The sequence below is a fragment of the Athene cunicularia genome, assembly GCF_003259725.1.
Source record: "Athene cunicularia isolate RWA chromosome 5 unlocalized genomic scaffold, athCun1 chr5_part1, whole genome shotgun sequence".
In the NCBI taxonomy this organism is placed as follows: Eukaryota; Metazoa; Chordata; class Aves; order Strigiformes; family Strigidae; genus Athene; species Athene cunicularia.
Window position 1 is genome coordinate 32,679,313 of NW_020799101.1, and position 27,770 is coordinate 32,707,082.

The 27,770-nt window shown below is 33.1% G+C and overlaps 1 protein-coding gene across 4 annotated transcripts in view; it reads right to left on the minus strand.

The window, feature by feature from the left end:
* DPH6 (diphthamine biosynthesis 6) overlaps positions 1 to 27,770 on the minus strand; it is a 211,449-nt gene that overhangs the window by 150,598 nt on the left and 33,081 nt on the right. For all 4 annotated transcript variants that reach the window (XM_026849931.1, XM_026849933.1, XM_026849932.1 and 1 more), the window contains exons 3-5: positions 15,751 to 15,824; positions 13,467 to 13,585; positions 804 to 865 (exon numbers count right to left, since the gene is read on the minus strand). In XM_026849931.1, the coding sequence (XP_026705732.1) occupies positions 804 to 865; positions 13,467 to 13,585; positions 15,751 to 15,824 (255 nt within the window). The remainder of the gene's footprint in view (positions 1 to 803; positions 866 to 13,466; positions 13,586 to 15,750; positions 15,825 to 27,770) is intronic.

The following is a 27,770-nucleotide window of genomic DNA, read 5'->3' on the forward strand; positions in this document are numbered from 1 at the left end:
CAAATTTAGCTTACACTGATAAAAGATACAGCAAGACTCTCTTAATAGCAAATCATTGTGGGTTTTTAACAGGCTTGAGGACAAGGAACTGTGGTAAATTGGCTTTGTCACAGACACTATAAAAAACATGTTTTCAGAGCTTCTATTCTTAAACTGTACTTAGCTTGACGTTTGATGCTTCTAACTCAAACTCAAAGAATGCTCATGTACAAAATCTGGTCTATTTTTTTTTCCCCCCTAGATAAATAATTTTTCTTTTAATAAATCTATTATCTCTACCTACAAGCATTTTCCTGCTTTGAAGACTACATAATCCTTTGCACAGAATTAAGTACATCCTCAGGAATAAACCTCTTATCCCATTTTTGAAAGGCCCTAATGTATGCAGTCTGCCTGTGTAAAAAATGGTAGGAAACCTTCAGATGGAGATCTCTGTGGGGAGGTTTTGTATCACCTATGATTTTTCACTACCACTCCTTGCTGTGAAAGTCTGTAACTTGCATGCAATTATTTAGCTTTATCATACTAACATACAAGTTAGTGTTCTCTTAATACTGAAGATTCTTGCCTTTAGTTTCTTTTAAATACAATGGCATCATTTGTGAACTACCTCCAAAAAGAATGTTTTTCATATTGAAAGTGCATATCAGAGGCTTATATTCTATGTACAAAGATAAACTTTGGGTTAGCATCTAATTTCTGAAAGTAGCTAAGTAGTTGTTGATTGCCAAATTTAATGGATTTATGCTGTTACTTTTTAATTGCAACTTTACCTGTGTGAGTAACCTTTAAGTAATACTCACCTCCAAAAGATTAGGCTCCATTTGATTAAGAGTTTTTCCTAGATGCTTATCTGGATCTAAGCCTGCAAAAAGAAAAAAGTGTAAAAATACTTTTCATAAAGCATGGTTATGACATCAAGAAAAGCTTCTTTTTCTTTTCTTTCTTCGAATATAGTACGTTTCCCTTAGAAACTAGTCCCACTGTGTCTAAAATAATTTCTATCCTAAAGAAAACACAGTCTGAATTTTCTCTTGTCCGCTCTGGGCAACTGGGTTTCCATGTTTGGGGGAAAATAGGCCAATTAGCTTTTTACTGTGTGTCAACTGGATAAGCTGTTTGTTCTCCTTTCTTAGAAATTTCACTAACCAGAGAAGTAAACAGGTGGGTCTATGGTAATAAAAATACTACACAGAAATTACCTCTTTGAGTCAGAAGTTAATTCTGTAGATACCTCTTAAATTAAAATACAAGTTAAATCTTTTTATAGTTCCTGCAAATTACTGGAAGGGACATGGACTGTTTTCTGTAATAGAAACTTTTTTGCTAAGTCACATTCTGTGTGTGACACACAGAAAAAGGGTAAGGATTAAAAAGGATGGAGATATAAAGAAAACAGACTTACAGAATATCTTGAATGTCATACCTTTTGATCCATCACAAAATATTCTGTATGATGTCTACATTTTTATTTTTCTTGGTAAAAAAAAGCCCTATTAGCATTTGATAATTCCTCTAACTTGCCCCTCTGTATTCCTGTTTTAGCTTTTGCCAACTTATGACTGTTAAATGATAACTTCTCAGGAATAAATCAATTGTCAGAAAGCAGTACTGGGGTAAAAAACATCCAGGAACAACTGTTTCAAGAGCTGACATTTTCTTCAACCAATTAAATATCCTAGCTAGATTTGAGGCTAAGTGGATAAAAGCTCTTAACATATAAAGTAAATAAGAAAAAAAAAAATAAATTATGACTTTTGAAAGTGATGGAACACTGGAAAATTTTTAGTGATCACAGTTTGTACTACTCTTAATTACTGTGGTTTGGGTTTTTTTTTTTTTTACTAATCCCAATATTTGTCTATTTTTTTCTACTCTACTGCTTTATACAATAATGGGTATATTTAAAGAGCTGCCACCAGAATGACTCAATTTAGAAACAATTTCTGAAGTATGTACCTTGCAAAGCACTTTAGATCATTGATGATGAAAGCTGTTATATAAATGTATGGTATACTATTATATAAAGTCATTGCTGACTTCAAACAGCTGATTTGCCTTTTAATTTTTACAGTGATGGTCTTGGTATATTTAAATTCCTGTGAAACTAAAACAAGTTCGAGTGAATGAGATCCCTAAACATTAAGAAAGTTTTTAAATATTTCATTAAAGCACATTAAAAATTCCCTTACTATCTAGGGGAACACTTTAAAAACTGCTTAATAATTAAAGTGAAAGAGGACTGAGGTTTTTTCCTCCCTCTATTCTTTTTTGGTATTGCTTTATTGCTCTTTATTAACAGACTAAAAAGATGTGTTGCTAGATGTAAGATAATGACAAGTTATGCTTGTGGAAATCATTCTGAAATATCTTGACTTCATTTCAAGATTCAGTGATTCTGGTTGCGTTTTCCAACTTACACCAGCTTAGCATTACGTCCTTGATTTCAATGGGATAGGTATTAGGCTAAAAATAAATTAATAATAATGAGAACGATATTATAGTACTAATTCCACATACTTACATTAACATTCTTTATTAACATAATTACTTTTCTAAGAAAGGCAACCCCTCTCCTTGATAAAAACAAACTGGTTTCCTTGAAATTTTAACCAGGGGATACATTAAAAACACGTGAGAAGGGAAAAAGTTGTTAGAACCAGACACAATAATGTTATCTTTTTCACAACTTCTCTTTGATATTAAGAAGGATATACCTACTGTTCTCCCCCTAATGAACACAAACTTGTAATTTAAAATAAACTATGATACAAATAGTATACAAAATACAAATAATTTGCCTATGCATACACTATGGGTAAACTCTTTAGTAATATCCCACACCTACACAAAAATCTGTGAAACTGCAATGTACCCTTTCTGTTTCTCAGTAGAATTCTATTTTTGGATAGCTTGTCTTTCTTTTGAAGAGTAACATTTCCTTTAGTTTCCAAAAGGTTTGTATTGTGAGTCAATAGAGACCATCTGCTAAAGGCATCAAGAACCAATGCAACCTGTAATTTGCAGAACCACTGATCCACATCTAAAGTCTCTAATGGTATGCATGTACAGATTTGGCAGTATGTCTACTGCTACTATTAGTATAACAAAGTATCTATAACGATACTTACAAAACAGTTAATATAAAACCAAACTCCTATTTGCTATGTTTTTCTTTAAACAAAGGCGTATATTGATTCAGATTCTTAACATGACTTAGACTAAAAAGAAAAACAATGCATTGTAAATTCTTAGTACATTCCATGTAACCATATCCACCAGATTTTTTCTCCATGGAACTAGATGTGAAGAAAGCTGGATGGGTGGATAAACCAACAACAAGGAACAGGGCCTGGATGACTGTATGGAGAATTAAGAAATTAATTATGAAGGGAACTATAATTTGCAGCACTGACATCTATTTTACTTAACTTCCATGTATCAATGGGAAGCAATTACAATTCAATTAAAATACTCACTTTTATTACTTTACTGACTGACCTTGAAGTTAATGCCTGTTTTATTTAATTGCATCATCTATGAATAAATGTTAACCCTAGAATGTTATGCACCATTATTTTCAATGCATTTTTAACTCCCCAACTGAACTACATCAGTCAATTTATTATGTGCTGTCAAGAGAGCAAGTGGGGCTTTATTTCTTTGAGACCAGCACATGATGACAGAAACATCTCGAAAGATTTGATAATGCTGGTTTTAACTGTGCTTAGTAAAACAAATTCTACTCTCACCTCCAGTTCTGTGGCCTAGTTTTACTGTAAAATCAGTATGAGATAGCACAAATAGTATAACCACTTCAGAGTAATTTCTGCTCCATCTGTAATTCCTGATATATCCACCGACAGGAGCAGATATCAACAATGGTTGCTGAGCCCTCTTATGCACAGCCACAAGACAAGTGCTGTAGCAATGTCAAGAGACTGGCACAGAAATTCAGGGCTTTACTCTATGGTGAAAAAATGTACCAGAGAACGTTACTAAGCAGCATTTCACTAGTGTTGTTATGCAAAAGAACTGTATTTTAAATGGTTCACTTTGTACACATGTATTACTGTAGCATAAAGCCCTCACTTACCTGACAGGTAACTACTTGATATTACTTGCATTATCAAGACCATTAGAAAACCAAGTTCCATATTCATGGTATTACATTCAGCTGATAAAATGCCCCATCTTACTAACAAGAATGTTTTGTACATGTTCAGAATTTTAAAATAATCTTGATTTTTAAGAAAGTATTTTAATATAAAAATTTTATTTTCACCTCTTAGTAAAATGCTGAATAAATAAAAATAAATCATAATTATTGGTTATAAGAAATGGTGGTACATCAAGTTCTTTTGAAAGCTACACTGATGCAAATTCTAACCCATTATACATGAACACATTGTGAAAGAATCACTACAACACACATCAATGTGTCAACCATTATGTGTTGAAAATATAGAGAAAATCCTCTGTCCTTTCCTGACTACCCAACACTACCATTCAAAAAGTACATCTTATTCCTCTCTGAGTTCTTCTATGAAATAAGGTTAAAAACAAGCAATCAGAATCACTCTATTACTGATCTTGAAATTTCATATACATAAAATTAGCATAGACTTTTAGAGAAAAAAATGGAACTTGTTTTAAAGCTACAGAAACTTATTCCCTTCTCTTTCCTGACTTCTTGAGAAGCATTGTTGAGAAGGTTAGTAACTGCCATCATTATGAATGTCAGGGACTTAAGACTTAACTTCTGATGATAGACAGTCATATAATGAATGATAAGGTTTCTGGAAAAATCTTAATCAGTTGCTCACCAAAAGCAGAATAATTTAGAACTTTATATAAGAAAAGAAGCAAGGAAAGACTTAAGTTTTCTGGAACCAAAAATAGTCTCTTTCTCTCTCTTCTCAATTTCTTTTTCTGGAAGAAAACAGGGTTAACAAGGAGGTGATGTGACCATTAAGGTACGGAAATATGCAGAGAAAGCAGGAGAGTGTAAAGGATAGATGCAACCATCTGCCTGAGAATTGGAACAAATAGGCCTATTTTTGAAGGTAAAATCCTCTACTTTCAATGTGTTTTTTTTCTTCTAAGTAAACAATACAAAATCTCTGAGTCATAAAGTACGATCAAGCACTATTCTTTAAACGATAAAGAAAAAGAGTGTCTTTCTAATAGCACAAAAAAAGAACATACACAAAAGTTATCAGTTGGTAAAGCAGGTTTACTCTGCAGAAGTGCAGGAATGTCAGATATCCTTCATGATGTATGAGTGCACATGCCAGAGAGATATTAATGCACTGTAAATCTATACCTTAAATTGCCTTGAGGTAAATGTTCCTGGTGCATATTTAGCTTTCCTTTCAATGAAAGTTGGCAAGGGAACTTTTTGTTTGGTAGCATAACTTGACAGGTTCATAGTTGATTCTTAATTTCCTCATAAGTTTCACACATGAAAGGCCGTATAACAATGGTGAACTGGATGGATTCCTAGAATTTTCTTTTCCAAAACATAAAAAAAATTGTAAAAGCTGCTTTATTTTCATACAAAAATGCAGAGTGCAATAAATACTGGATATTACTGCACCTCTAAAAGATCTGAGTTGAATATACATCTAATTTATTGTATATAAGAGCAAAATTCATACAACTTGATATGTGCCTAATTCTCTTTCCTTTTTTTTTTTTTTTTTTCCCTATTTTCTTTTTCATATGGGATAATTTATCCAGTGGGGGAATAGTACAGGGATGGAATCTGAAGATGTAGTAACTCTTTTCAAGATAAGGGGTAAAATTATAAGACATTAATCCCAAAGCAGTTCTAGCATATGTTTAGGATCAAATTTATGATCTTTCTCAGAAGTTCATCAAATATTTTCTAAACTAGGTTAGTCTGATGTCATCAAATTTTAGAATTCTAATAGGTAAAAGGCTCTAAAACTCTTCATACCAGTAATGTTAATTTCACCTACAGTCTCTTGTGATTTTTTTTAACATCAGTTATTTGTGTTCTAGTTATACCTAGGATTCAAAGCAATTTAGCTCTGCCATTTCAAGAACAGAAACCTCAATAAGTCTCTGAAGAAATTTTGTATTGTTTCATCAAGTAACAAGGCAATATTTTCATGCAGATACTTTTAAAACTCTAAAATGTTCATTGTTTAAAAGGACTTGTGGAAAAATTGTTTAATAACAGTATTAAATTGCTTTTAATCAAATTCAAGACATACAGCAAACGGTTCGGCTCACTGAAAATACTGCCCCAGTCAACTTCTCAGCAAGTTGGACTCAACGGACTTTAGAGACTTAAAACAAAAGTTATTACAGGTTTGGTTCATACAGCCACAGACTTTCCCAATGTTAATATATTTTCAGTGGTTTTAAGTTTGGCATACTAAAATGTTTTGATTAGAATTACTTTAGAGCATAATTTTTTAATTATCTATTTAATTCAGAGTTCATCCATTCCAGCACCATAGTTTGGATAAAAAAAGGATGTGCTGTTTTGTTCCTATTAAAGAATTCTAGTATTTCCATGCTTTGAACAGTTCTAGTACTACTAACTTTGAAGAAAAGGATTGAAATTTGATTCAGTGACACAGAAAGAGGCATGGTGTAAGTGGTAAAATTTGTGTCAATTTCATTAAATCCATCCCCATGCAGACAAGTTATAAACCTTTAAAAAGTCAGAGTCCCCAAATGGATCAACAGAGACTTCTGACAGGGGAGATCAGTAGATCACCTGCAAAAGGGTAAAGGCCGCAGCAGAAATAAAGAATTAGATTAGGACAAGTAGTCTCAGAGACCTTCACCTCAGAGAGACATGGAAAGCAAGCATCTATGGTTCTAACTAGAGAGATAAACATGCCTTTAAGGTGTGAGTTTATGATCTGTTTCAGCACAGAAGTCTGCAACATGAATGTGCATCCACAATTTAAATCTTACCAAGCATTAAGGAGCAGCAAGTACTACTTTAGCATTAACAAGACACAGCTTCTCCCTCTTGATTTCCATTCTGTTAAGATTACTTCTGGTTTTGACATCCCTTACTAAGCTGTGGCATAATAGTCCATTCTTGACCCACTGCTTTCATTTCATTTTTTTTTTTTTTTCATGATCTGATGTCCCAAAACTTCGAAGCAATCTTTCCACTCTTAGGTCATCTCTCTCTAATTTTGTCTGTCCCTGACATCTGTTTAAGAAGCTCTGCACTCAGTAATGTCAGTTTTCGATTACTTTTCTGTTCTCAGGTCCATTCACTTTTCCCACTCTTCCAACTCCTGTCCGAGTATCGACATTCTTCCCAAACTCCAATCTGTAGGCTCAAGAAACAGCAAAGAGGGAATCATATTTCTCACTAACCTGTTTCTATACCCACTTATGCAAACTGCTACAAAATATAATTTCTTCTTTTTCTGTAACACACTCTATTTTCAAACAATTCTTTATACCCATGCACTCTTTCCAACATCTCATCTTACACTGGTAACAAAGTATCTGTCATTTATATGCAAACATCAAGGCAAATAACATTCCACATGCAAAGATGATTTTCTTATCTTATTCTTCTAACCTTTTAGCTATGCTCTGAATCATAAAGTTTTCTTTACTTAAAGTCCATTCCTAATTCTCTTTTCTCTTATTCATCTATTTTGCATCACACTCTTCTTAAATCCAAAGCTAATTTTGATTGATTTCTGGTCATGCATACAATTCCCATTTTTCCATGTTGACCTTTTTCCATGTGAATCTTTTCCCTCAGAAAAAAAAAACCAAAAAAAAACAAACAAAAAAGGGCCTGAGCTAAAACGGCTCCTGTGGTTTCATAATTGTTTCAAAGTCTTTTAATTTAATGTCTGGTGAACCTACAGATGTGGTACCTTTTCTTTTATCATAAATAACGTGAATGATGTAGATAAATGAGGTAGTAGACAAATGTACTAAAGAACAAGCCTAAGGCAAAAGTGTCAAATACACTTAAACTCTAAAGGACCAAGCAAGCTTTGGAAGCTTTGTTTGAAAATCCAGTAATAACATGTGCTAGCTAGGAAGCAAGGATTAGAGGTGGAAAAAACTAATATCTTTCCTAAAGTATATGATAGACATAAATTTATCAAATTTATAATCTGAAAAAATTTACAATAAAAATTAATTAAAAGCTATCATATGTATATACAAGATAATACTTTAACATTGTTCAAGGATAATTTTTCTAATAAAAAGTTAAGGCTCCTTTTTAGAATACATTATCCCTAACAGAATAGGCAATCATTAAAATCTGACAGTACTTGGAAAAATATTATCGGTCATTTTATGTTCCACTTCAAATTATGATAAATAGAAGAAGTCTTTTTCATATTAATAAACCCAATGTTATCAAGAGCAAAGGTTGTGAAGACTGTCACAGATTCCATTACAGGTCCAGTGTCTGGTATCTGCCCAAGGAAAAAGCAATGGAACAATCACTTCTAAATAAAGTGAACTAACTAAGAATAATGCCAATGTTTACTTTATTTAGTAATAAGTAAACAAATCCTTAAAATACAATATGGAAGAAAACAATCAGGATCTTGTTTTGATATCTTAATAAAATGTTCTTCACTTTCACGTTTGTGAATTGTCTGAGAATTTTTCGAAAATATTTAGAGGAAGCAAGTATGTTCCCCTGTGATGATATAAGTTCCTTCAGTTTCCCCAATAATGATTTTAAAATTGCTCTTTACTGAAAACTAGAGACACATTTTCAAAGAACTCTATTCCTTCCCATTGCACAGATGATGTGCTCAGACAAAACACACACAACCACCTTCAGGACATTATCTGACATTATATCTAACCCAATTTAGTGGTAAGCTTTCTACTGAAAGAGTTTTATCCTCCATGCAGCTGTGACATCTAGACAGCAAGTTCCCTGCACACACAAAAAAGCAGTACTTCTCTGCTGGATCACCCAGCTGCAGCCACACAATCACTGGAGCTTTTACGGGGGCAGAAGCAAGTAGAGGCTTGTGGTTTGGAAGAGTCAGCTAGAAGGGGGAAGGAAAGATCAACCTTTTGGCAGCAACACGCTATTAGATCAGTTTATCTGTAACACTAAATTACACCCTCAGGAGCTTAACCGGGAACTGTGTGGTGCTAGTTCTTTTCTAATGTATTACTTTATACATAAATCTTACCTCCATGAAAATTAATGGAAGTCTAGCTATCAATTTCATTTAGTCAGAATTTCACTTCTGTACACTAGTGGCATGCAAATAAAAAACAATAATGCAGACACCTAGGTGGTTACATTTAAATAATAAAGAAAAGCTCTATGTATTGATTTCATTATACTGAGGAATAATATTTTCTCTCTCTAAATTAAAAGCTCATACAGAAAAACATACACATCCCTAAACCATCAGCTTTTCAGAGGATTCTATGTACCACAGGAGTATATCAATCTTGATCTTGTGAGGCAAGTGCCAAGATCTTCTCGCAGCAAAGGAGACTCAAGGTAAATGTATGTACTTCAGACATCTCATTTTAGCGAAGAAACTTCAGGATTTGTTGACAGACAGGAGATGGCAATGGCTCCCCAAGGAACCATTACTCTGTTGTTGTAGCAAGATAGCCTGGGTAAGCAACTAGGGCCCGCACCATCTCAAAAACTAGGCTTCCACAGCCCGTGTGATTTCAACATGGCTGAGCATGCAGATCACCTAAAAGCACTCATAGCAGCAGGACCTACAAGATAAAGGATGTAGCCATGGCATAGGAGCCACATCCTCAAATGAAGGCTGAGGACCACAAACTAATCAGCCCTAATACAAAGTTGCAGCTTTTATTATTCTCTAACAGTTGAGCAGCATGATGGTATCATTTCTCTCCTGTAGTCCAAAGAACAGCTAGAAGCTAGAAACATAATTTAACCATGAAAGAGTTTTTCTTTTTTCAACTTAGTATTTCTACTATCTGATCTCATAATTACAATGTTTTTTTCAGGTATTTAGTTCAATAATAAATCATTAATTTACTATAACCAAACTGGGAAGAAGCTGCAATGTACAAAGTAAATGATGCATAATAATCCCATAAAAGACAGCTGATATTCTGATTTTGACTGAAACACCAAAGAAGCAGTTTTTCTCCTCCACTTTCTCAAGCTAACAGTGTGCACTTACAAAACTTACTGAGGGTGAATGTTACTCTCTAAACTTCAAGAAAAACTAGAATCACTGAGGACAAACTGCTTTAACTGCACGACATATAAACAATTTCCAATATATACTCATATGTATGAGAACTGAAACTTGTCATATTTAAAAACGTATAGTGGCATTTAAGTTTTAGTGTTAATTCTTAACAAGATTTAGGTATAGTTAACTACATAGATAAAGTAAAGTAGATAAAACTCGATGCTCAGATTTTACTGAGGACCATACTGTGAGGAACCTAAAGGTTCCTCCCAAATATAACCTTCCTCCTTATCTCACACTTGAGTATTACACCTTGTGCTGCAGTGGAAGCAGTTTACTTTAGAATGTGGCATAGGTAAGAATAGTATGTAATGTTACCAATCTAAAATTTGAATCTGTTATATGCATACTCTGCATGTTAAATAGTATTTTGATCTGTAAAATGTGTCCAGGGAGACAGGATATCAAAACCACATCTTATTATTGTATTATATTACACTGTCTCACATGAACAATGGATATTACTGGAATTTCAGGCACACAAATGTTAAAAACAATGAATAACTGTTCCTATTTTAGCTGTTACTGAGTAACCTCATTCTGACTTTCTGGGATTTCCACTGAAGAGGTGTATATTTCAAACATAAAAGTATAATGCATCATACAGGCATCTTTAGCAGCAAGAAAATGGCACTGAAGATAAATATGCATAAGAAGCTTTTTTTTTTTTTTCATAGCTCAGGTTTGCTGCTAGATCATGGAATGTTTTTCTCTCATCATTAAGGCTCTGAAATACACTCTAAAGGAAAGAAAGCTGATCTACTTATAGATCAACAGAAGGCATGTGAAGAAGGCTTGCTAACAATACTTCTTTTGCATGTAAGTGAGAGCAATTGGTATCCCATCTGGAAAAGCACACTACTCTCAGATAGAAAACTCTTGCCACTGGCAAAGTTTATGGTATTAATTTGTAATGGTGGATTTAGGGAAATGTACTAAACTAATGCTCATTTACTTGCATAATTATGTGTTTTCTACATAAAGTGACAGGCTTTTACCTTGCCAATACTGGCACTGAGTTAATGGAAAACAGGACAAGGCAGGTGTACAAGTATGCCAGCACTGATGAATGTCAAGCTCAGGTTACAGATTTGCTTCTTGAGTTAACATCTGTAGAATGTACCATCTAATGCATTACCCTTCAGACTCTTAAATCTGTTATTTTAAATATTTTCATTGCAGTTTACCTTTGATTATTAATCCAAGAGACAAAAAGTTAAACTGTATCTTATCTTCTTTGCCACTTGATATGTTAAACAGCCTTCATACCTTAAATCCACTTTAATAAGGCATGCAATTATTAAAGCATTACAGAATGGCCCCAGAGCACAATAAGCTCCATTAAATTTGCTTACATCTAATTACGTCTGCCTGAGGCAGGTGAGAAATTGACTCTGATAAGATCATTCTTTTACCTGTAGCCAAAAAAATAAAAAGGAAAAAAAACTCAGAGTGATTTTCTATCTAATTGCTATCTACAAGTATTTATGGTATTCACTCCTTCAATGAATAGCCCACAAAGCACTCTTTGTGCACTAACTAGTGCATTTTAAGTTTTTTAAGACAGTAGAATACAAAAGAAAAGTTATCTTGCTTCAGGCATAAGACAGATCATCAATGATGTTTACTTGTGAAATAGTTTCACCTATTATTTAAATCATACCTTTTCTTTAAAAAAATATTTCTGATGTGAAAAAGCATGTTACATACTCTTTGTGGACTTTTTCTTCATGTCAGCATAAGCAATGAAAGCATTCTACTTTATGGAAAAATAACATAATTATGAAAGTGTACTTTACATGGACCGAAAACTCTTTCTTTAAAAATAAGTTTTTTATAGTAGAAAACACAGCATCCAACTCCTATGTATTTGGAGTTCAGGAAATTCAGGAAAACACTACTAAATTGCACTGCTTGTTACCCATAAGTGAATGAGGGAATGTGGTATTTCTAATCATTCTAATCCCACTAGCAGCGCTAGCAGATCCTAGAGACCATTATAGTGATAATGTAAAAACTACCTAGAAACTATATCAGCTAAAGAGGAATAAATTAAAAACAAAAAAAGATTATATATATATATATATATATTTAAGTCATGGAATTCATCCAGTCTCAAGGGATTACAATTCAATTCTTGGTTAATATTTAAGGAGAAATTGCTTTGTTATAAAGCATTCTTTAAAGATGACAGACATTAGGAATTTGATGTGAAAGTTGTCCAGATAAACCAGCTATTGGACTTCTAATGCAAGACTATACAACACTGTTTTTTAAACATAAATCTTTAAACACCTTTAACCATCACTGACACTCTTGTATTATACTAGATATTCTTTGGTACAATAGATTGCAAATCGATAGTCAACTGAAAAAGAAAAGCTCCTTTGGTCACACTTTATGCTTAAGACCTCATTTGATATTGTAAAATCAAAAACTGCATAGAGGCCCAAAATGAATATATTGTACCATTAACATGTTTCTCATGTGCTTCTTAGGGTTATAGAGTACGCCATTCAATAAGCCTTCCTGTAAAACTGCAGTTGACCTTATCTTTACATTCAAACAATAAACAAACATGTAATCTTTCATATTGATTTTCTTCATTATCCAAACCTCATTTTACATATGTGACAATGAAAAGACATGTTGACTTTCTAGTACACTAAACAACTACAATGTAAATACCATTATTTTTAAGGCAATGACGAACTATTTCTGTTTGCTATGTGCTTTACCAACTCAAAGACTGTTGTTACACAAAATATTTTGGCCTCACATAATTACATCTTGTTTGATGTTAATTTGTTGTATTTCTACTAAAACTTTCACGGTTCCTTTATAACATTGTCTAGCCACCAGTCTGCATCATTCATAAATGACAATACTGTGAACCACTGAATTATGCATGCATCTTTACTGAAAAGCAAAAACAAACTAGAACAAAAAAAAACTACAAAAGGAATTTAATGACTACGCTAGGAAGAATTACTTTCCATCTTTTCCAGGTCTCCTCTAAGAATGAACTGCATACAGGTAAAATAATTATTGAGACATCACGACTGTTATTCAGCCATCTAATTTAAAAAAATTCTCTTCATATTAACATTTCATATCCTAAAATATAGAACAAAATTTCTGGTTTTTCTCTGTTATGTTGTGGATTGCCCATGAGAAGCTTCAGTAGAGAATATTGCTCAGAAATGGAATACGTACCAAAAGCTGCCACTTTTATGATAATAGCTTGAATGTTAGATGATATAATTTCTTTAAGCAATACTTCCTGGTTCCGACGCCAAAGGTAAGCTAAAGGCTGAAGATTAAGTCTTCTGCATCTTAAAAACAAACAAAAAATTGGATAAAACCAATCATTATGCTTTTACACAGCATGATTCATGTAAATTAAAGAAAATGAATTTCTCTCATTTCCTACCTTTAAATGATTTTCCTTCTACAATTTCAATTACAATACTGTTCCTAGATTTCAGTTTATACATTAAATTTAATACAAAAAAAGAAATAAACTTGTTCTGACTACAATTTGTTTGTGTAAGATGTAACTCACTAATGTTAACAGATTAGCACTGAACGTAAGTAAAAACATGAGAAAATGCATTCCTAAACATTTAGGGACACAAAGCATTTAATACCTTAGGAAGTAATCACTTTATGAACACAGATAAGGCAAGAGTTACTGCTTTGTGATAAATGCAGCACATGTCAGTAGTACAATATGCTGAATTTGTTACACTCAACAAACCTATAATTTGGATCATCACCCAAGGAAAAGAATCATTCTGGAAAATGTATACAGCTTATGATACAAAGTAACAACTTGTTAATATAAATTTAATTATTTGTTTTGATACGTATCATATTTAGTCAGCATTTGATACACAGCATTTGATCGTTTATCGAGTTAGAGAATCACTAATTTGCACTATTGATAGGTAACCCTTCTGCAAATTGTCAAATACCATCAGTTAGTAATAAAATGTGTAATGCCTAGTTCCTGAAAAACTTAAAACCGTTTAGCCATTAAACTAGTTCAGAGCACTCAAAAATTACATTTATTTGTCAATTATCAGTGTTTATCTAATAAAATTTCTCCCATATGTTAGATAGACCCACTAGTATTAGTGTCAAGAGTTTATAGTTAAAACGGATGTTTAGTGTTGACATCTAAATCCATAGTTAGCATCCATATAATCAGACTGCTTTTGTTATTATTTTCAAATATTTTAATAGAGCACTAATTTGTAAAATTAACAGAAATATTTAGCAACTCTACAGGTGAAGTAGTTCATTTAGGTGCCTAACTTTAACAAATTAGCTGAATCCAAGAAAGCAGGATGGTTTATGTGAAAGAACTTTATCACAAGGGATAAATTTACAGATCAATGTAAAATTTTTTTACCACTGAACGACCTTGGAATTAATCAGATCTGTTTGAAATACTGTGATGTCCTGTCTATCTTTTGGCGTAGTAAAATACCTGAAATCCACAATCAACAAAAGCAATCTTTTCTAAAATATCCAGTAACATGATCAGGCAGTCATTAAAATGTTTTAAGTGTAAGAGGAAAGAAAAAGAAAGGAGCTATTTCTGACTGCAATTTACCTATGTAAAGCATAAAGAAAACACCCATGCTGTGTAGTTTGCCGATGTGAGTTGAGATGGCATAGCATTAACTTTACCATTCTTAGAGTTCATAATTTATTCCAGATACTTGCTTTTATCATCAACAAATAACTACTGAACCCATGAAATTATAATTAATTTTTAACACAAGGTGGTTTTGCATTTCATCAGACATATGTAGTGAAGTATCTTTTCCAGACCCAAATCAAATCTTGGCCTATGTAACACACACAATTTCCATTACATAATCCTTTTTTTTAATTAAGACTCTTAAAAGTATCACAATATATCTACACTTAAAAAGTATTACAGTCTAGACTAAGAGTGTGCACAGTATGAATGACAAATGAAAGCTCCTGATTAATGATAACAGATTTTAGATTTTAAGAAAGTGAGGAAGACATGCACATAAGGATCCTCTTACATTTAATTCCTGGTAACAAGTCACAGGATGCTCCTCTATATTAAAACTCTGTTGAAAAATAGAGATCATTGACCACAACACCACAGTCACTGGAACTGAGTGATCCTTCTATTGAAATGAAAGATCTGAACCTACTCAACTATTTTCATATTAAAACTCTGAGCATTTTCAACAGATCCATGACTTGAAGAGCAATCCAAAAATCCAGTATAGTTTCTACTGGATTTTTACTAATGAACACATGGTTCTTGGGGGGCGAAAAAAAAAAGGAAAAAAATTTTAATAAAGATACTTATATTAACAAATTGAATTAATTGGGTATCCTAGAACATGAGAAATAAAGCAATTGTTTCTTCTCCAAAATTTGAGTTAGAAAACAAGCAAGTAAATACTTTCCAGGATGGACATAATAATTAGGATTAATATTTTCTTACACATCTTCAACTCGAACTCTCTGGTAGTCAGAAAGAATGGCTCCCACAGATACACCCTCCACTCCTTCTTTGTCCTAAAAAAAAAGACATGAAATATTAATGGATAGCAGTATATGCTGGCCTAAACAAGAGCTTCAGTACCTCTACTAGCAGAATTAACAAAGAATAAATCTTTTTCCCTGTGCCCAGTCCATGGAACTGAATAGGCTGGAATGCAGATCTTGCATAGAAGAGAGCAGCACAGCTGACCTACCATATCAGCTACTAGTCTAACACAGCAATCTACTTGACTCAAGTACTGTTCTATGGAAAAAATAACCAGGGTAACTGAAAAGTACCAGATTTAAGAGCTTATCCTAAAGTTTTCCTGACATCCTGAAAACTACTTCCAGTTCTTCACTATAAGGTGTTAGCTATCCCACCTACAAATAAATATCAACAACATACAATCATGATGACTAATTAAACTGTTGGCATTTGTCCCAATATGCAGCACAAGAGGGTGTGAGATCACTCTTTTTATGCTAACACCAGAACAAGACAACTTGCAGGCAATTTACTCAACATCACCTTGTAAAAATTCTGCTATAAATAAAGGTTTTCCACGACATATTTTCTCTGTTTCACTGCAATTACCTAAGCCTTACTTTTTCTTGTAAACACGCTGAGAATGTAACATCTGAAAATGCATGTAATTACAATTTTTCATGACCTCTTGCATTTTTAAGTTGCTTGTGTCCCAATCAACATGCTGAATTTACTTTCTCTTCCTAAAATTTGCTCCAGACAGATTTTAAAGTTGTTCTCCTCTTTAAACCAAGGTTGATCATAATTATACAGCATGACTTACCTTCTGGATCTGCTCAGTTAGACAGCAATCCTGTGAAGTTTGCAGCAAGATTTTACCACAATTATATACTCAAATATGAATTTCAAAATCAAATCACTCTTTGCCTGCCATGGTACTGAGTTTACAATTCATTTTCAGTTTCTTACCAATAAAATTATGCGGAAGGTGTTTTATTCGTTATTATATCACAGGGAAAATTTTTCTGGTTTATGTCTGTCTAGGATATTCTTTCCTCAATCTACTATCTTACTCATCTTTACATTAATTCTCACCTCATATTTGCCCAACCAAATTCCTAAGTTATTCACACCCATCTATACTTCTGATTTAAGAGATGCTGTATTTATCAAAATTCCTAGCTGTAGTAATCTGAAAATTATATCACTGTTCAATTTATGTACTTCTCCATGTCATTAATGAATATATGATTTAATATGAATTCTAAATCATACAGGATTCAGGTTGATGCTTCTCACATATCTAGAAGTCATACTACTGATATGTAGTACTCATTATCCACTGTTGGTATTATCAAGTAATATTACTATTATCCAGACAGTATTACTTCTGCTTCTCTAAAACATCTGAAATGTTTTCCCCATACTCCTTTGTTTCATGCAATTTTGATATGCAGTTTATCTGTACTGCTACAATTGCACTCAAGTTGCACTCTTCAAAGTTTTTTTCAGAAAGATTATAAAGTTAAGTCACCTAACAGTCTTGGAAAACATGACAGCTAAATTCTGTTTGTTTGTATTTTTATGTTAAAAAAAATATCACTGACAATTCTTTCAAAATGTGCTTCGTTGCAATGTTCAGACATCATCCAACATGTCCAGAAACATTACCTGTATTTCTGTTGATGTGAACAATTAATCACAGGCAACATATCCTCAAAGGTAGAAATCATGAAGTGGTCCATGCACACGACCTGACATCATGAACCAGTATTATTAAACAATTAATACATTAAATATTAACTGTCCATGTTTCCAAGTCACTGCAAATAGTTCTGTGTGAAGGAATAAGGCAACCTGTATCCCTTTCTGCTCAACAGACTGTAATATATTTGTAATGAAATCACAGAATCAGAAGTGAGGCGTCTCACTTTTGTAAACTTGAGGCCCCTGCTGTGAGGTATAGCTGGACTATCTGGTACTAGGACAATTTATGGTTATAAAACTGAATGCCTTTATAAGGAGAGAAGTATTCAACTACAGAAGGATATAGGGGAAGACAAAACCAGAAAAACCGTTCAGTAAAGCATATTCATTTATATGATCAGAAAGCAAACTGGGGACTGAGGGCCGACGGCAAGGGAAGAGTAAAGCAGATTTAGCCTATGATTCAGCAAACACAACAAAATCAAACCTATAAAGAACTACAATCATCTCCATAGCCCCTCAGTGTTAGAGATACTGGATGTTCAAATGCTTTTTCATTACTACTCCTTCATGTAAGGTAGCATAACAATACAAATGATACACCATATCTAATGTATCTGCAGAATATATGCAGGGTTTCTGCAACTGGCCCACCAGAGTGGCAGCTACTACTGGCATTCCAGTAGAAATCTGTTCAAACAGCAAATATTTATAATTCATGGAACAAGCAACTAGATTCAATGATAACAATAAAAAAAAAAGCAAAATCTCAGAAAAAGGGTAAAACAAAGAATTATTCACATTTTCTACTCATGGAGATTACCAAAATTGTTTTGCTTTCATTAAATGAACAGCAGGTGAATACATTAGTGTTACATTCTAGTAAACAGATCTGTCTAATCCAATCTTTATTTTTTCAGATTCCATTAAGACACAAATCAATTTGTTCTTATGAAGAACCATGTGCAACAGAAAGACACTAACTGAGAGAATACCAACCACCAAACCCTCTACATTTTTTTAAGACTTTATACACATACAGTAACAGTGCAGTTGACCTTTCTGCCTGAATCCATCACAGTATGTAGACAGCAAGACATGCTTAATGAGAAGACTATGAGCATTCTTTTTGATTTCAGTAAGATTCTGCTATTAAGTTCTGCATGCTCCAATTTACAGGACTTTGACAGGTAAAAAAAAATAATTTATTTAACTGTGTGTGCATATTGCATATTTTATTGACATCCATGTCTATGTTTACTTGATAATTCTCTTTTTTATAGTTGGAAGATACAGAACATATATTCTTGCAAGGCAGTCCTTAACTGTTAACATCCAGAAAATAACTTTGAGTTTTCTTATAATCCTCACTTAATTGCAATGCAAAGATAAGCACTCTTTTCTGATCCATGTAAATGTCAACTCTCAAGACTGCCATCACAGCTGCAATTAGTACTGCCATCCACTGGAAGAGTAACAGGAGTCAAAGGAATCAAATCACATCACTTAACTTCACTATTACAGTACTTTTCTGATACAGGGTTCATCCACAAGATCAGAAACAAAAATGCATTAATGATTCTAATTCTGAGGTGTTTCAGAAAGAACTGGTAGAAAATTATCTTATAGTGTCACAGATAATAAACAGCGGTGAACACACTTTGAAATTACTTTGGTTTAAGGACTTAGCATCAAAAGTATCAATTCAAAACCACAGTTTTAATGCAAATGTTTTTAAGCTTTTATTGAGTATTAGCAGCAGCAATAATTTTTAAAAGAGGAAGAGTTTGGAGCTCAGTGATTAAGCACAGATTCCCAACACTGTGACTACTTAACAGCATTGTTTTATTTTTATACCTCTGTTCTATTGTGTGTAGTATCATTATGCTGTGAAGGAAAGGAAATGTAATACAATATTAAGTTATTCTGAATTTTTATTCTTACTATAATTTTGAACAGTTATGTTTACAAACTTTTCCAGCGTAAAATTGTATTACCACCGATTCTTATATACAATAGATTTTTTTTTTTTCCTTGCTAACAGGTTCACTTGAAATATTCAGGGCTTCTCCTGACTATTTCTGTCAAAAAAGAGTTATAAATAAAGTAAAAATGTTCAGCCATAGTGGCTGGATAGAGAATGATATTTAGGAAATTATATTCAGTATAAGTTTTCCAAACACTTGAGGAAATTTCTCATACAGTGTTCTAACACTATTTCTTGATTTTAAAAAAGCATGCTCAGATATTCTGGAAAACCAGAAACTAACTAAAAAATATTTCATAACAATTATCATTGTTCAGTTCTAAGTTACCAGGGGCAAACTATTCCATAGTCTAAGTTCAGTAAATAATGTTTTTGAAGTACCTGATACAAACACACACAAGGCTGTAGAACAATTGTCTCACAACTACATTAACCTCCATGGCTACATAAATACACATATCATACACAATTCTCCATATTCTTTTATCATAGAATCACAGAATGGTTTGAGTTGGAAGGGAACTTAAAAGGTCATCTAGTTCCAACCCCCCTGCTATGGCCTGGAACACCTCCCACTAGATCAGGTTGCTCACAGCCTCGTCCAACCTGGCCTTGAACACTTCCAGGGAGGAGGCAGCCACAATTTCTCTGGGCAACCCGTTTTATAATACATACACTTCTTGTTCCTCACCAAAAGAAATAATGTTTGCTGTGATCACCTTATTTGTTACAGTGCACTGCAAATCTGTTCTTACCACAACAGTTTCTATCATATATACTCCTCCTTCTCTAATAATGGGGAAAAAAAAGTTGTATCAGAGATACAAGAAAACAGTAACCATATCATAAACTTCAAGAAAATAACTGATCCTCATAATAAACAAATATGCAGTGACATGAACACCTGTACCACTTCTTTTCGCGATCTCCCAAATACAGATATTCACAGAATCTCTTGTTCATCCATGAAGATGGCAACTGACTTGCCTCATACATTTTTTAACAAGCTCACAGAGCAATGGACACAGTGCTTTTTAAAATTGTTTTTCAAGTTCTCACAAAATATGCACATCAACAAAGATAGTGAGAAAACTCCCTCAGATTAAAAAGAAAAGTGCCTAGAAGTAGAGACTTAAGTGTCCTGTTCTTATACAAACACAATACAACTTCTATACTAAAATGAACTGCTTGTTTGGGATTTTAAAAATTCTAGTCCTGAATCCTAGGAACTTTCAAAATCATCCCATGGTAAAGGAATTTAAAAAGCCATATTCTTTGTTACAGAACTTCTATTTAACTATTGGAACAATGGCCCAAACTTGAAATTTAAATATCAAGTAGCTTTCTCAAAGGTTTTGGGTTTGTTTTCAATTATACTACCTGTAACACATTCAGAGGGTGGATATACATGTGTATGAATGTGTATATACATACGGACACAAACATATAAATATGTGTGTGTATATATACATACACACACATATATATGTCCATACCTGTATGCAATATATCTTGAAGTAAGTAACGAACAGAAGACTGTCATTGGCTGCTTGCTTACAAGCTACATTAAATCTGATTTAAATAATCATATACAAGATGTTCTGCACTTATTCTAGTTTATTTCCTTTAATAATACGTAAGGTTTAACCATCTTTTGAAATGGCTGTACATTGTGTCATTTTTCAGTTGCGGTTAGCATTCACATTTTAAAGACTTTTGACAGGGAGCTATTCACTACCATCACTTTTCATTTAGTTCTTCTGATGGTAAAGAGCAAATATAAACTTCCATTATTGTCCAGACAGCAGCTTCCACAAGGAGAAACATCAATATACTTAATACATGCTTTGAAATGGGAGAACTAGTTAATATACTTACATACCATGAAATGGAATAAATTCAATCCCCCTATTCTGTATGGTTCAACAAATCAAGGTTGGAGTGGCACAAATTCAAGAAATAAGATTTGAAGGGAAGAAGGATGGAGTATGAGGTGGAACAGAAAAAAAAGCCCGTACCATCTAACAACCTTCATAAATTCCTTAACTGGACAAAGTTTACATAAAGCCTTGCTGCACAGCGTATTCAGCTCAGCACTTGAAGAATGCAGATAGCACTAAATGAAAACTAGTTCATCACTGGATTCACTGTTTGGTATGGAAAGAGTTATTGGACATTTTGCAAACAGATAGGATTTTGTTTCATTCAAAGCTGACTGTGGTTAGCAGAGAATCAATCCCAGAACCAATGGTGCCAGGTCTCGGGTACTACACTTCACCTTTTAATGTGGAATCCGATCAGGTTTGGTACCATAAAAAGCATGTTCACAAAACTGCAGTCTCAGCATGGGTAGAGCATGTTGACATCTGCAGGCAAAATATCAGGCATCTGTGCTGAACTCAAAAGCCAAAAAAGCAAATTTCAGAAAATTCTGGAGAGAAGGTGTTAGGTGCTGTATCATATAAAAAGTAATAGAGAACAGAAAATTGTTCAAGGAGCGTTGATGGGTTGTTTTTTGGTTTTTTTTTCTTGGGTTGTGGGGTTTTATTGTTATTATTAAAGAAAACACATACTTCAAAAGATTATTTAAACTATGCAAAACTTTATTAATATGTTGCTAGTGCAATAGGTTAGTCCAAAGGAAAAATAAATTGCTTCTCTGAAATATTTTAATAATACACTTATACTCAGTACAGTATACTCTGTCACAAAGTACTACATCAGAAAGAATGTAATGTATACATAAAACCAGATGCTAAACATAGAGGCATACAGATGCTAACAACTTTTTATTTTCCATATGACTTTTTAAAACTTACTTTTCCCCTTCAAAACTACCAAAATTACTCATTTTAGAAGACAGGTATGAAAAATAAACTTTTAAAGAACATCTAAATAACATGAAATTTTTAGCAGCAGTACATAGCTTTTTTATGTAGATAATTATGTGATGTTTTAGCTGTAAGTGAAATTACATCATTATTACATGTCTTGTTATAACCATTAATTTATTCCTTTTCATAAAATTAATGAAGAATAATCTTCATGAACAATTGTATTAGAACAGTAAATTGATCTCTGCAACTGTAACTGAACTAAAATGTACAATTTATGTTTAAAGCTTCATAGGTTTAAAGTTATATATATTTTTAAAGTTTAATGAATAATACAATTCAAAATTGCTGCTGTGTATCATAAATCAGTTTTAGCTGTATTTCTATTAGAAAATAGTATAAAAAATAAAGAGTTTTAGAAAAGCTCCAAAACATCAGTGCCATGAGTATGCTTACTGTTATGCTGTTGTTAGGGTGGCTCTGTAATACCCATGTACAATACTGACAAACTGGTTCACAGCTGAAGTGAAATATAAACACAAACGTAAGAGTAATTTATGCTTGCATACTGTGATTTCAATTTTACTTTTATTTCAGTAACTGAAATTCAGTTAAGAATAGTGATGATAACTTGAGGAAATGTCTGCATATGCATTGTAGCATATAATACTGGTAGAAGTATTCTAGTAGTAAGTAAAATATTCATTGCAGTAGTATTAGTACAGAGGGGTTTTTTTAATTTCACATTTTAATGTCTTTACCTGACCCTCTCAGAGTTCAGCAAAAAGAAAATTAGAGCTAATGTTTTCAATTTAATTAGTATATTACAAGCACTGTAATTATTAGTGGGAAATGTTATATTAATGAATGTAAAAGTTAGCTGTAAATTACCTTGGAGTTATTATCAATTTCCCAAGTTACTGCTCCTTAAGATAACCCTCTCCCTATGGTCCTTTCGGTAATTTTTCTTTGCCTGATAAACATGATGATTAAACAGCACACAGTGCAAACCTTTGATACTTTTTAAATTAAATCCATACCCAGCCTAAGGGCTGTGTCTGATTTCAACTAAATGTGTCAGTTAATCAGATAAAAAATTATCAGCAACTCAAAGAAACAGCAGCCTTAGGCTTCATCAGTGCTAGAGAAAGCTGGAGTAAGACATACAGACAATATCACATTATGAGAAAAGGTTACTGCTAAGCATAACACTGCACAGAACTATCCACTACCTTATTAATGTCTATCTTAAATATTGCATAAAACAGCCAAAATAATATCAAAGAAAGAAAAAAGAAGTGCCTATATATGCCTGTTCAAGTGGATTGCAAGAAAATCTGAACACTCCCATTCAGAAAAATGTGGACTATCCCCAAAAATTTACTGTTCTAAACAGATCTATGTAAGAAACTGAAGTATAAATAGCTAAATAATGGTTAAACTAGGTTTAATTTTTAGTATTTGCTTCACAGATTTGCCACAATAGAGTGCATTTTATGACCAAGATAAAAAATAGATTATCTCTAACTGAAATTGTCTTTCCAATTAATATCCTCCTTGAAGCTTGCATGAGTAACAGAAAACTGTTAAACATGCTTAAATTAAAGCTTAAGGTCATTTGTGTCTAAACAATGATTATCAGCCACTTGCAAAACTTTAAATTAAAACACAATGTATTTGCAGGTGTGTGATTGACAATATATACAGAAGTAATGGGGTTTTTTTAGACCTCTGCAATTATTTCAGTGGAAAATTCTTAAATATGAGGTTTGCCTTATAATTTGTGAAGCATTCTAAGATCATTGATTATACTGATTTCAAACAGAGTACGTGATTTTTCTAAGCTTTGATATGTCAGAGGCAGCTGCAAGTAATCAAAGACAGTATGGAAATATCCCTGAGACACAGGGATACAATAACTCTACTTCAAATTGAAAAAAAGCTGTTTGGTAAGGTTCTGCAGACCAGCTAGGAATTGCATAGTCTTGTGGATCACTACAGATCATCTGGGACTTTCCTGTCTTCCACTTAGAGACCTCAAAGCATGTATATCTCGTATCTTCATTCCCTAGGAAGAACTAGAACTAGAATTTCCAAAAACAGGTGGAAATTAATTTAATGTGGATTCACATGAAATCCCTATGTGAACACCCTTATTAAGAACTTCAGTAGTCTTCAGTGGGCTTAGCTTAACTCACTTTAAAAGTAAATCACTTTTGAATAATAGTACCTATACAATGAGATAATACTGTGTTCCTAATCCACTTTAAAAGCTAATTACATTCATTTTTATGAATGCTCTGCATAGGGCAGACACGACCATCTTTAAGCACAACTGATGGCCTAACTTCAAGAGTTTTACAAATCAAGTTACGGATATACTGCGCGCGCGCACATGCGCGCACGCACACACACACACACACTCTATTAATTCAGTATCTAATCGCAATTATCATAATGACCACCTTTAATTAGTATATGGTCCTCTTGCTACCTGGAAGCACCAAAGATTCAGGGAGATGTTGCGGGGGTATATTTATATGCACAGGAGCACATGCACACACCAGTGCAAATGAAAAAGCAGAGCGAGCAGAAGAGAAATATCATTCTCAAAGTTTAATATCCAACAGAAGTATATTGAAATACTGCAGTTCAAAAGGCTAGAATTCTAAATGGCAGAAACACAAAACCTGGAAAATCTTCCACTGTAGCCATACAGCACACCATAAATGCAAGTTTTCCTGATACACTTATTCTGTGTTTAGCTGCATATACAAAGTGAAAAATTAGTTTGAGGAATGCCAATTTATTCATTCATTCATTCACTTTTTTTTTTAATGTTACCTTATATATTAACTATTTTCATAGAACACAAGCAAGTCGAGACATTATTTTATGTATCATACTATTTACCATTTTTTTTCTAAATTATTTTATTTAGACTGATTCATTTATTCCAATTAAAAAATGTCATGTTAAAAACTATGCATCTAGTAGAGTTTAACACAGTTAGATATACCTCTCAAAAAACACAGAATACTAAAATCAAAATCAGTAGAGTTATCCACTATTGCAAAGTTTACCTAAGGAGTTTTCTACAGAACTGTGTTTTCTTTAAACAAGCTAACTTGAGTGTGCAAGAGGCCTACATGCAGTCAACAGAAGCTACAAAGTCTCTGACAGGGAGACAACAGTCTGCAGCTGAATGAAAAAAAAAAAAATAAAAAAAAAAATTGCATTTTGTGCAGAGATTTGGTTTCACATAAATGCCTGCTTCACCTTTGGGACTTCCAATTCTGAAATGTTCAAATAATTACAGAGCAAACTTGCCTGCAGACAATTCTTTCAGGAAATCTTATTTATAAAATTACCTCAACAAAGACTGATTACTTAATTTGATAACCAAATTTAGCATGAACAGTCAACTCCAGATTGAATAAAAGACATTACACTGTAATGACAAGATGCCAGTGAACAACTACAAAACAGTCAAGCAACCATACATGTTCCTGTTCCCATGCTGGATTGGGTAAGTGTTGGTGATTGCAAGTGTAACTATTTAGCAATCAAGAGCAATTACATCAACAGCTGTAACATGAAAGACACAGCAAATTTACAAACACTTCTTACACATATATCTAGAATTAGTAGCCAACCACTGTGATTTAAATTTAAAAACTAGGTTTTTAAGATGCCAACAGATACAATTATGCGTGGCTTCTTCATAGTGAAAAAAAAAAAAAGTTTTTGTCTTACAAAGGCAGGTAGTGGCCAGTATGTTTCATATCAGTGTCTTGCTGAAGACAAACCAGTTACTGAATCAACAAAAAGAAGATCAAAATATCTAGTTTGTATGTTTCTAGTCAAGAGAAGATTCATTATTTCAGTGATGTATTTCAGTCCACTTGCACCATACTCTCTGACTTCAGAAAAGGCAGAATTTCAGTCTTGGGTTTCTTTTTTATAATAGTATATTTAACAAACTGCAAGACAGCCAAAAGCCAGGCTTGATAAACTAAGTTCTTGAATATGCACACAAACTTTTTCCTTGCTCTGCATTAGCTTTTGACCACATAGCCTTCTTGTGGACTAACTTCTAGATGCTAATGTCAATCTACCTCTCCACAATGAAGACCAACAAGACACAGACCCAGTACAGCATCTACAAAACAAACTCTGAACAGACTCTAAAGCTTGCTCTGGTTACCTGAGGTATGCAGCATGGCTTGGATAACTCAACTGATTAACAGAATTCCACTAATGAGAGCTACTCTAGGAAAATGTCATACAAGAATTAACTGTTTAACCTAACTTATTTCTGTATGAGTATTTTCAAAGCAATGTTATTTAATGAATATTTCAGAATGCATGCTGGCAAATACTGAGGTACATGTTACTTCATGTTATTAATTTGTGAGCAAACAGTTCTTTTTGTGCAAGTAAAACTGCAGGCATGACAGGACAAGATTTTGGGTATTCCTTTTATTGTCATCTTACCACATGCAACAGGATGTCTTAAAATAAACTATTTTGTCTATTAGAAATTAATCTTATATTCCTCTCTTATGCTTCCTTGTAAAGAATAAAGCTTCCTGAGAACAAAGAAATTAAAAGAAAATTTTGATTTTTCTAAAATTAACTCTTAATATGCTGTAATGCAACATTGAAGTAGTTGCCTGCTTATTTTAACACATTCAAAATCATATAAGAATTTCAGATTAAGTCAATTTTATTGTTACTCACTAGTATGACAAGTAGGTATGTTTACATACCATTAGATAACTCATTCACCCATGTACTGCAACTGAGAACATCTTTCAAAAATTAAATCTCTCATGTGCACGCACACACACACACAGATAGATATACATGCACTCTCTTATCACCACTGAACTGTAGTTACTTTAAAAGGAAAAAAAAGACTTTTAAGAATACACTAATTTGCTTATATTTTTCTTACGATTTAAAACTCAAAATAAGTGTACAAAACCTTTACCTCTTAGAGAACATCTTTTCAAATACTAAACGTTCAGAGCTTTGTAACTTCCAGTATTTGTAGGAAAGAGCTACTAAAAGTATTAATAAATCATATGCTTCATCAAAATTTAATTGTCAAACTTAGCATTACAGCAACTAGCCTTAAAGAAATAGCATCTGGAGTGTACTGTACTGGAGCAAAATACCACATTCTAAAAGAGGAAATGAACTTTCACTTAAGGTTGACCGAGAGATAAAATTATTGAATGAAATATTTGAACAAGTCATGCAAACACTGTCAAAAGTGTTCATTACTACTTGCCTGAAATGTTGATCACATTCAGTAATTTGAAGTACTTCTATAAAAAATATCTGATAGACACGAAAAACAAAGTTTTAATCTAACAGTTCCTTGAAGACAAAGCTGAAATTTCATCAGTAAGCCTGAAGATTCTTAACTGAGACTTTTACAAACAGCTAATCACATC